At 36.6% G+C, this 11709-nt stretch overlaps 1 protein-coding gene and 1 long non-coding RNA gene across 2 annotated transcripts; both read left to right on the forward strand.

Moving 5' to 3' along the window:
* The first annotated feature begins 20 nt into the window (after positions 1 to 20).
* LOC107657975 (uncharacterized) lies at positions 21 to 11687 on the forward strand. Its single transcript, XR_001630736.1, has 3 exons — positions 21 to 93; positions 10302 to 10391; positions 11495 to 11687. It is a non-coding gene; the product is annotated as an uncharacterized LOC107657975 (long non-coding RNA).
* On the forward strand, positions 5526 to 9748 carry LOC107657907 (transcriptional activator protein Pur-beta). The gene has a single exon (XM_016446253.1). It carries the CDS (start codon positions 5615 to 5617, stop codon positions 6497 to 6499), a length of 885 nt encoding a protein of 294 aa, XP_016301739.1. The 5' UTR covers positions 5526 to 5614; the 3' UTR covers positions 6500 to 9748.
* Positions 11688 to 11709: the final 22 nt, after the last annotated feature.

Here is an 11709-nt window from a genome sequence, read left to right on the forward strand (position 1 = left end):
CTATATGCGCATGCGCGATGGTTTGCCGCCTTTTTTTTTGTTTCTGAAGATTGACCTGTAAATGAATGAATTACCACAACAATAACGAGAAACGTAAGTAAAACAATTGAATTAAAACCTGATTATCATATGATTAAAAGCCTATGTTCCTCAAGTAAAATATGATTGCCATAGCCGTTGTCATGAAAATACCACCCAAAAGTGACAATTCACTCACCCTCAACTATCTAAATGTATTGGCTTAATTTTGTAGCTGTATTAGGTTAAAAGTAACTCATATTGGCAAATTTTCCCTCTTTTCTCTCGTTTTTGGCCAGTCTGTGACTTTTTACTTCACTTTGTAGGCAGGTTAGATTTTAGGCTAGGCGACTCCTATTTAGTAAGTGTAGGCTATCTTGTTATTTTGGCCTGAAGTACTACCTATTTATTTAACGTTACCTTTTGAAAATTTGTTGTTAATAATTAAAAACAATAAACGTTACTCTTGAAGTAATAAAGTGTCGGTTGTGCTTGCACAGGAGGGTGTATTTTCTTTTTATTTGTCGACAGTGGAGGGCGTAATAGTCCACATTTATTGTTTTCCGTCTTGATTTATTATTTTACAGTGTGGTACGGTTACAGTAGGCTAGCTATATATTAATAAACTTATTTAATTAAAAGAAAGGGATTCAGTCATAAAATCAAAAATCCACATAAGCAGCCTAAACAGTTTTTGCATTCTTTTGTGTTTGAATTATGATGCCTATCAATTTTTATTCAATCATGTATATTCATTTTTCATGTTTACATGAAGGTTTCCCAAAAATAGTTGAACAAAAAAGTTAACAAATAAATTATGCATTCTTGGATCTGTTCTTGGCTGTTGACAGACTCTGTATGTGAAACATAAAAGACATCCAGGGGCGGAGACATTTGTAGGATTTTAATCAAAAACATTTTTTTTAATAATAATACTAAAATAAAATCTGTAGTATATTTCACTACTTAAACTGTTCACTTAAAAATATAATTTGTAATTTGATATTAGCGTTTTATCCCAGACCATTGGACTGCATGTTTATTAAGATTCAAGAGTAGTTTTGCAGAGACTTTGGTACACAGATGTGCAGTTATGAAGCTAATAGGCTACTTCAGTTAAAATTTCTCATAGGTGATTCAAGAGTGTGCATGAGCAATAGCAATAGGTGAATAATTAGTGATTTAAAAAAAAAAAACGTAGAAATACCTTTTGAGATATCAATTAAATATGTTTTGCTCATCTAATGATTTAGTTTTCATTAACTGTAAAATACTATAATTATGCTATATTTATTATAGGCCAAATTCATTTTCAGTTTCACAGTTTTTTTTGTATTGGAATGACAATATTAGGAACTGTGTTGGACAGAGCAATAATTAAAACAATTTGCAATCATTTAAGTCTTATTCAACCCAACCCGGGTTGTTCAACCAGTTACACACGTGTATCACCTTACAATTAAAGAGTGATAAAGATTGATAATTATTCATGTGCGTGCTTTTCATAATCACTTTCACAACACTTTTTTTTTTTTTTGTAAAAAAACAAACAAACAAAAAATGACACGGAGGATATACATCAGTCATCACAATAGAAAAGAGGAGTTTAGTTCTTTGAGCGTATCCATAGTTCTGGTTGCTTTCCGATTTGAAAGACCTTGAAGAGTTTCAAAATAAATCCTCAAGTCAACTTTGAAGTGGGAGATACTGGGCTTCCTTTCTGACCATTTACATTTGTGTATATACAACTTACCTAATAATATTAGAAGATTTAGTATAAAAATGTGACTCTTATCCATATCTTTTTTTATCAAAATAAAATATAACAAAATATAACTTTTCCTTATATTAATTTAAGATCCACTCAACATAGTAAAGAAATATTCAACATCAATCCAGAAAAATTTTACATACATTGAACATACATATAAATTATGTATAATTTTAAAGTAAATTTCACTAACTTTATTTGTGACACAGAATTTGTTATTATAAGTCCAAATCAATTTCCAGTTGATATTCTCAAAATGGTTATTCCAGAAGTAATTATTTTGTGTATTTGGTGTAACAGAATATGTTGACATGCTTTAATGTTCAAAAAACAATTTTTTATTTTTCAAATACTGTACATTATTGTAGGTCCTCTATGCTCCGCCTCTCTCAAACGCGTCGTTTTCAACAAAGCCCCCTCCTTTGACAAGCGCAGTCATTATTTATCAACTGTGAGACCATTAGAATACCATTTTTAACCCAATTAGTATAGAAAACTGATTTGTTCTTATATTTAAGATATTTATTATTCCAAATTATCTGCCTATGGGGAGAGAAATTATGTTTGTATATAAGAATCCAATATAAAAGAGCCTGTCTATGAAAATTAGATAACTTAATGGGGAGTTTGTTGACCTCAAAATCGTACTTCAAAAGAAACTCTATGCATCCAACTTTTTCAAAAATAAGATTTGGAATGATATACCATATCTCATCTTTATGTTTAATATAATGTTTAAGCCAGTTCAACTTGAAAATTGTATTAGACATAACAAAATCAAGCACATTGATTATACGAATTACATAAATTATTTTTATTTAAATAGCGAGGCTTGTTTTTCCATATGAAATTAAATAGAGTTGAATCAGTTTTTTTAAGAAAAGATTTTGGTACATCTAACACTTTAGCAGGATAGACTAAACGAGATAACGGTTTTGGACAAAAGAATCCTACCTTTGAGTGATAATTCCCTCATGAGCCACATATCAAATTTCTTTTTAATTTTCAACATAAGGGGTTGGAAATTAGATTGTACTCCGTTTAACTGATCTTTGCAAATATTAATACCAAGATAAGTTACTTCCTCTCTATTTGGAATACCTTCAAATTGGGTAAAAGGAATACCATTGTCTTTAAGTGCAAAAAGGGTACATTTTTTAATGTTTAAAAATAAACCTGACACTTCAGAAAATATATTAAGGCACTCTATAGTTTTCTTAACTTGTGATATATCTTTCATGGATATTTACTTACATATACTGAATTTTTAGAGAAATTTGGTATTCCAATACCTCTGCGTGAAAATAGTATTGTAATTGATGCAATACCAGCAGGATTTGTGAGGCTTTTAAAGGGATTTAGTGAATCTAAGCAATCAACATTTAAAAAAGAGATCTTATTAAACGGTATTGATATCAAAGATAGAAAATGTAATAATAAATTTTTTAGATGTTTGATTCACTGCCCTGCAACATTTCGATGTAAGTACTTCTGGAATAAAAATGTAATCTTGGAATACTTTATAAAATTCACCTGTTAAGCCATCATTCCCCGGGGATTTATCATCTTTTAACTTGCTAATGTTCTTTTTTAATTCTTCTAAGGATATGTCTTGATCACAAACTTCTTTCTGTGTTTCGTCAATACCTTGTGCAACATTTTTTATGTGAGAAAGAAAATTTGATCTATGGCTACTTTGTTCAGAATATCGTTTTTTATAGAATTCTTCCACAAAATCAGAAATTGTTTTAGGATCTTCGGATACCTGCTCATTAATTTGAAGTTTATATATATTATTAACACTAACATTTCTAAATGATGAAAATATTTGGTATTCCTTTCACCATGTTCTATCCATTTCCGTCTAGAACGAATGAAGGCTCCCCGTGCCAAATTTTGATAGATATTATCCAATTCAGATTGTAATTCAATTAACATATTAATATCAGATTGCGTTTGCTCGTCCTTTTCATAAATAAAAATTATTTCCTTAAGTATTCGGTCTTGTCTCATTCTTTTTTCCTTAGATAATTATTTTCCCCTTTTGATGGCCATATTACGGATCTGAAATTTTGTATAGTCCCAATGTTTGCCATATATTTGATCTTTTTTGGCTTTTGACAAATTTTCATTTATAATTTGTATGGCTTTTTCTTTGAATAATTCATCACTCAAAAGTGTATTATTTAATTTCCAATAATTTGGTTTAAATTTAATTGATCTATTCCTTATGCAGATTACTAAAGTGATCATATTATGATCAGAAAAAACCGAGGGTTCTACTTTTGTTTCTTCCACACTATCTAATAAATCATTTGAAATAAGCCAAAAATCAATCAAACAGTAAACTTTCTCAGAGTGCAAAAGGTTAGCTGCCTTTCCTCTTTCTTTTATCTGCTCTTTTCCCTCTCTTTCTGTGTGTGTGTGTGCGTGTGTGTGGTGTGTTATGTCTACCTCTTCACACTTTATGTCTGATTTTATTTGCCAAAATCAAAAAAATGCCCCAGACACCTGCGTGTGTGTGTGTGTGTGTGTGTGTGAGAGAGAGTGAACATGCTTGTTCCATGTCGCCTTTGTGCTCTAGTATTAGTCCTTCATTTATATATGGAAATCAGCTGGACCCCAGGGACCGATTAAGGGTTAAGAAAGTATTTGGTATTCCTTTCACCATGTTCTATCCATTTCCATCTAGAACGAATGAAAGCTCCCCGTGCCAAATTTTGATAGATATTATCCAGTTCAGATTGTAAATCACTTTCACAACACACTGACCTCGGGAATTAAACCCCGACGTCACCTTTGACGTCATCCCGCACATAAAGGCAGAAGTTCAGCAGCTGATCTACAGTCAGCGTTTACGTCATAGCTCATACTTCAAGAGAGGGAAAACTGCTGATCCTGGCTCAGATTTGAAAATAAAATACGCATAAATGTGTGCATATAAACGCTACATAAAACTGTTATGCAAAAGTATTGTTGATAATTCAGCAGCATCATCTGGTATGGATTTGAAAGGAGATAGAATTTCAAAGTAGCCTATTATAGTTTTTGAAAAATACGAATATAATATATATATTGTGTGTGTGTGTATATATATATATATATATATATATATATATATGTTTATTTCTCTTTTATTTGTGTGTGTGTGTATATATATATATATATATATATATATATATATATGTTAATTTCACATTTATTTCGTTATTTCGTTCACATTCACTATACATTATATTTTATATTGTTATGATATTAACATAAAATGCACGTCATATTTGTATCTATTTTCATAGCTGCACTGGCAATACAAAACAATCAAGTAGCCTACTTTGATATATAAATGATTAGACTATTTTTCAATGTATTTTTTCTATTTTTGTTTATTTATGTTTAAATTTTTATTCTCGTCTTATTTTTTTTATTGTCTCCTGTGTCGTTGTTGTCTCTGTGTGGAAGCTAAAACAATTTCCTCCATTGCGCAAGCATACTTGGCAATAAAGCTCTTTCTGACTTCTGATTAAAAAAAAAAAAAGAAAAAAAAAAGAGAATGTTTATTAGTTCTCCTTCAAAGCCTGAGCTGAGCTCCAGAAGGACAGGAAATGCCTGCACAGGAGGAGGAAACGTCTCTAACCAATGACGCCCAAACGCACCGCCCTCGCGCTCCGAGTGACAAGCGCGCAGACCTATTGGTGACCCCGCGAGAGCGCGTCGCCTGTTATTGGCAGATGTGAGGCCAATGCTGCGGCGCTGAGAGCCGTGCCTGCTGGAGCAGGGCAGAGAGGAGCGTTTCTCTGAGGGAGAAGTTGGCTGGAGGTGCTGAAGATGGCGGATGGAGACAGCGGGAGCGAGCGCGGGGGCCTCCAGCACTTCCAGCGGGAGCAGGAGACCCAGGAGCTGGCGTCCAAGCGCCTGGACATCCAGAACAAGCGCTTCTACCTGGATGTCAAGCAGAACGCGAAGGGCCGCTTCATTAAGATAGCGGAGGTGGGCGCCGGGGGCTCCAAGAGCCGCCTGACTCTTTCCATGTCCGTGGCGGCCGAGTTCCGCGACTACCTTGGGGATTTCATCGAGCATTACGCCCAGCTGGGGCCGAGCAGCCCGGAGCAGATCGCGCAGTCGTCCGCCGGCGATGACGGAGGCCCGCGGCGGGCGTTGAAGAGCGAGTTCTTGGTACGCGAGAACCGCAAATACTACCTCGACTTGAAGGAGAACCAGCGCGGGAGGTTCCTGCGCATCCGCCAGACCGTCAACCGAGGTCCCGGCTTCGGCGTCGGCGGAGGAGGGGCCGGTCCCGGCGGCGGCGTGCAGACCGGCCAAACCATCGCGCTCCCGGCGCAGGGCTTGATCGAGTTCCGTGACGCGCTCGCCAAGCTCATCGACGACTACGGTGGGGAGGACGAGGAGCTTAGTGGGGGGCCCGGGGCCGCGGGGGGCTACGGCGAGCTCCCCGAGGGCACCTCCATCATGGTGGACTCCAAGAGGTTCTTCTTCGACGTGGGCTCCAACAAGTACGGCGTGTTCCTGAGGGTCAGCGAGGTCAAGCCCAGTTACAGGAACTCCATCACCATCCCCTTCAAGGCCTGGGGCAAGTTCGGAGGAGCCTTCTGCCGCTACGCCGAGGAGATGAAGGAGATCCAGGAGAGACAACGGGATAAGATGTACGAGAGGAGAGAGGAGTCCGAGGGCGAGGACGTGGATGACGACTGACCCCAGGAGATGTGTGAAACAATAAGTGCATGAACTGAACTCAAATAGCCTACTAAAATATTCATCGGACAGAAAAATAGATCTGTGAAGTTTCTATGTGGTGAGGGTTTGGAGAGGGGGGTCATCTAAGTTTGAAGCCTTGGGGCAAAGGATGTCTCATGGGGTTTGATTTATTCCTGATGCTGCCTTGTCCTGTGAAACCAGCAAGTTTAATTGTCTTAGCTCATAATTAAACTTTTGTTGCATCAACGCCAAGGCTGCTGAATTTCCAAAGCGGCACGTATATGATAGAACCAGGCTATATATATATACTATATATAGCGTCACTGGTCTTCATGGTGTGTTTCCTACCAAGGCAGCATGGGACTTTCTAAACGTATATCAGAAGTTTTGTTCCCAGATTATTTTTTCCCTTTTATAGACAGATGTTCCCCAAGATGTTCCCTTTTTTGTTCTTGCATCAACATGACTTTTATGGTTTGGTCAATTTGATTGAGCATTCAGATTTGGAGCATTTTGACCCCCTGGTTTTGAGTTTGTGTGTCTCGGCTGTTCATGGCGAGACTTTTTAAAGTCATAATCTGACTTTATTACAGGCATTATTGATGAAAATGGTTGCTTTGTGCACATCCTTCCACCGGTGCTATAAAGTGATGGTGATATATTTTGGTTTTGGGGTCAACATACAAAAAGCTTAGTCTTTTTCCGACTTGGGTCCAAGTCCCCTCTGAATATTTAAGGACAGATTGCTTAAGTCAATAGATGCGTGATATTAGTTAATATAAAGGACAGAGCTACATGGGCGAGTGTATTTTCACCCCGTCCCCTTTTGCGTTGTCTTTTTTATTTATGTGAGATTGTTCTTTATCAGAGAATACGAAAAAAAACCAGCATATTTTTGAATACACAAAGTAAAAATTATATATAAACTACAGAATAATTAAAGCTCAAGAAGCTAATTTTGTAAAAAAGAGAAATAAGCTGGGATTGGAAGACTGTCCAGTGTATTTGTTTTGTGGAAGACTAGATTAGCCTTGCGAAACGTCACCTTCCCAAGCTCCTCCCACAACCTTTTTGAATTTACAGCACGCACTTCATTACGTTTTCTTTCTACGCAATTAATATCAAACATCTTTCCAGTGGTCTCGTGCGTCCATTTCTGTGCATGCCCGTCCTGCATTTGCCTTTTTATTTAATTTATTGCTTTCTCTTGCGTAGTATCTGCAGCTATATTAATGCGAGATTTTTGTTTAGCCTTTCACCAAAAATATTATAAAAATAACCAAGTAGACCAGTGGGTTATGATGGAGAAAGATTGTTAACGACGTCAAACACATTTCATCCATGCACTTTAGCAAAAACACAAAATGCGATATGCTTGCATCCACGGCGAAGAATTGAACAACCTTTTTTTTTTTTTATTTGGGAGCAACAGAGTTTTGTGCTGATTTGTAAAGCCTCCTTTGACCTGTTTCGTGTTAAATGGCAGCTGTCGAAGTCATGTGTACTGCTGTGATCCTTCCTAAAACGCAAGATGGACGAATTGCATCCCGTGTTATGAAATATTTTCACACACTCTTATTTGTTGGCCGCAGAATTGTTAACGGATGCCAATCTCTGCGCTCGTTCTCTGTACTTCCATGATTGCAGCAGCTGTTTCTCCTCAACAGCGCTCTGACTTAGCAGGCCAGCTATTTTAATGCGAGAAGCATGAACAGAGTGAGCATTCCTGCCCTGGCGGCCGTGGATTGAGCTGTGCCGTTTGCTCTGTAGTGCGGCGAGGCACAAGGGCCCGATTGTTGAGTCGTTTGCACGCCACTGCAAATGTTATTACATCAGCAGACCGTATAGTGGAGAAAAACCCGTCGTTTGACGTCGTAGCATACAGCATTGAGTGTTTTCAGTGCAACCTTAAAAAACAGGCCCCGGTTTGGCAGCCGAGCCTAAACGGCAATAGAAAGCGTGACACAGCAGCTGTTAGCAGGACATTCTTGCGTTTCCCCCCCTCCTCAGCTGCTGTTCGGGTTGCTCCGCTAAACTGAGCATTTGTAGATGGGAGGCACCATTCGGGACTCGAGGGGGGCTGAGTTGGCTTTACAACACGACTCGCTGCTCGCTTTAGGAAGGAGATTTGCCATGTTTTTAGCACTTTGTGGTTACGCTGGCGTCTAAATCGGCAGCGTTTGTGCATTAATTTTAATTGCATGTCCCATCAGTACTAATAGTGAATGTGTCATGTGGAAAAACTGAGACTAATTGTTTCAAACATGTAAATGACAACAAAAAGCCATTTGAAAGTATTTTTTCTTCACTTTGAGGGACAGATGCATTAAAACCCTCTTGGCTGCTAAGCTTCAAAGTGGAGTTGAATATCGCAGCACTTTTTTCGTTCATTTCAAATACGTAATCGGGCACAAATCTCTCGCAGAACACCAGAAATGGACTTTCTTTCGACTGAACTTGGCTGTGTTTATTTCAGATGTGTTATATATAAATATATATGTGCTGTAAACGTTTGTGTTTTGTTTCCGCCTTATTGTCAGTAAACAAACAACAAAAAGGGACAGGAAGCAATACTCATCCAGAGGGTTGGGATTATGAGTTCATTTCCTGTCAAAAATTGGCCGATTTGTCGTCCTGTTTCCTGAGGTTGGGATTTGTGCAAAGTTGTGTGGGGCGTCCGCATACTTTTCGAATGAACAATACCTCTGTACCACTGTACGAACGATTGGAAAACTTCTGAAAGAATGTTCTGTTATTCAGGTGACTCACCCGAGCTCTTAACAGCATCCATGTGTCAACCACGTTTTCCTGACTGTACGCACAAGGGCAGCAATTCATAGAACAATCTTTATCGAAAGGTAGCTATTTTTCCACTATCTTAAGTGTTCAGCAGATATTTTAACGTCGGAATGCCCTCGTCTGGTTTAAACTCAGGTTCTTGGCATTCTCCGTATATATATATATATATATATATATTTGCTCGATTCATTTTCTATCTGTTACTTGATACTGAAGTTACGGAGCTAGTTCATGGCTACTGCAGGACACTGTCAAGAGCTCAGGTCTCAGATACTCAAAGTATCTCCACCCATCCCATCAAGCCCCGCCCCCCGCACTAGACTGCCTCTATCAGAACGGGCGGCCTTCCATTTTTCCCATGGCTAAACCTTTTTTTTAAAGTCTATATTTAGAAAATGCTATGTATGTTTGTAACAGAATAAAGGAAACTATAAGTGATGGAAAGCACACTACTGGACTGGCGTTGGTTTGTTCATGTACATTGTGTTCACCAGTTTAAGTGTTATTTTTGTAGTATTTATGTAGTATTTACAGTTTTTATTCATATTTTCAATTAGCTTTTATTTTGATATTTTTGTTTTTTGTTATTACATAGTTTTTATTGTATTTTTTATTATATATATATTTAAAAAATATTACTATTTAGGTTTAATTTATTTTTATTTTAGTTTATTTTTTATTTATTTTATAATAGTTTTTAAATATCACTTTTTAGGTTTATTTTTATTTTGAGTTTTTATTGATTTATTTCCAGTTAGTGATTTTAGTGTTGCCGAGGCAACATTTGTCATTTTTGTTTCATTTAGGTGTTTCATCTAATATTTATACTTTATTTTATTTCAGCTTTATTTAAATCAAGAATATTTGTAATGATTTGGTTAACAGTGATAACCCTATAGTCAACATAAAATCAAACCTATTTATTTTCTTAAAGTAAATGATAAAACCATTTGTCTTCTAATAATAATCTTTAATCAAAATGTAATGGCTTTTGTTTCAGTGTCTCGCCTCTGAAATTACAGTCCTTTTTGGATGACGTCACGAATCCCTATTATTTTTCAGCTGCTCTGCTCCAATCATCTCCATTCTGGTATGTGAGGCGCACTTTTCATGATTCACTCAGTTGCTGATGGTTAAAATCTTGTTGAACTCTGAAATGGATTATATATAAAGGAAGTAAAACAGGTTTATTACACTTTAATCTAAAATCAAGCCTTTTCCCTTTTTTGGTACAAGTTTGTGCTTATTATAGGCAATTCATATCTTTTTTTTTTTTTTTTTAAAGAAGAAAAAAATGCTTTACTTCTGAAATAACATTCCTTGATTAATGTCCACACAGACTTTGGGTGAATATTAACACATTAATATTAACTATAGCTCTTTAGTCATTGTTTTCAGCTGGTGTTTGTCTAAAATCTTGCCAATAGTTATTGCAGTAATTCATTGCAATTCAATGTCAGCTAATGTAATATTTTTAAAAGTTACTGTTACTGCAATAAAGCAAATAACTGTAGATTTTGGGTTACATTCTTGTTTTTGAAGGTGAAATAGACCTTCGGCCACTAAAGCCATTCCACTGTACATTATTTCTTTTAAGTTAAATATATTTTTTTATTGTTAATATGCCACATAATATACTGTTGGTGTCAGTAAGTCTCTTCTCAAAAATACGGTAATATTGTGAAATATTAGTACCATTTAAAATAATTGTTTTCTATTTTAATATATTTTAAAACGTAATTTATTCCTGTGATGGCAAAGCTGAATTTTCAGCATCATTACTCCAGTCTTCAGTGTCACATGATCCTTCAGAAATCATTATAATATGCTGATTTACTGCTGAAGAAATATTACTTATTGTTATCAATGTTGAAAACAGTTGTGCTGCTTAATATATTATGTGGAAACTGATGTATTTTTGTTCAGGATTCTTCAAAAGAATAGCATCTAAATGAAACAGACATCTTCTGTAACATTGTCTTACTGTCACTTTTGCTCAATTTAATATCCTTGCTGAATAAAAGTATATAAAAAAAACATCTTACTAACCCCAAACTTTTGAGCGTTAAGTAAAAGTAAAATTTTACTGCGTCACTTACATAACCTAAAAAGTGAGTCAGTGCGTGGTAAGGCATGTTGTAAGGGTGACGTAAAAATTGCAGTGTGACAATATGTAATTTACCTACATTGCAGCATCTCCAGCCACACAGATGCCTGCGGCCCATTTGGTGAACGTCACTGTCATCACAGTCATTCTCACAGGAGCCCAGGGGAATGTAAGTCACCCTCTTTAAAGACTACAGGGGATGCATACGCTCCATGTCCCGGCTGACGCTTAGAAAGTGGCCCCGCCGCACCCGTGGAATTAGACAGACAGGGGGGCACTGCAGACTGGGACGCAATGCCAC

Source organism: Sinocyclocheilus anshuiensis, unplaced genomic scaffold (assembly GCF_001515605.1).
Source record: "Sinocyclocheilus anshuiensis isolate Anshui unplaced genomic scaffold, SAMN03320099.WGS_v1.1 scaffold269, whole genome shotgun sequence".
Taxonomy (NCBI): domain Eukaryota; kingdom Metazoa; phylum Chordata; class Actinopteri; order Cypriniformes; family Cyprinidae; genus Sinocyclocheilus; species Sinocyclocheilus anshuiensis.

Excerpts from the sequence above, each read along its gene's own strand:
- LOC107657907 (XM_016446253.1), top strand. The coding sequence starts at position 5,615 with ATGGCGGATGGAGACAGCGGGAGCGAGCGCGGGGGCCTCCAGCACTTC.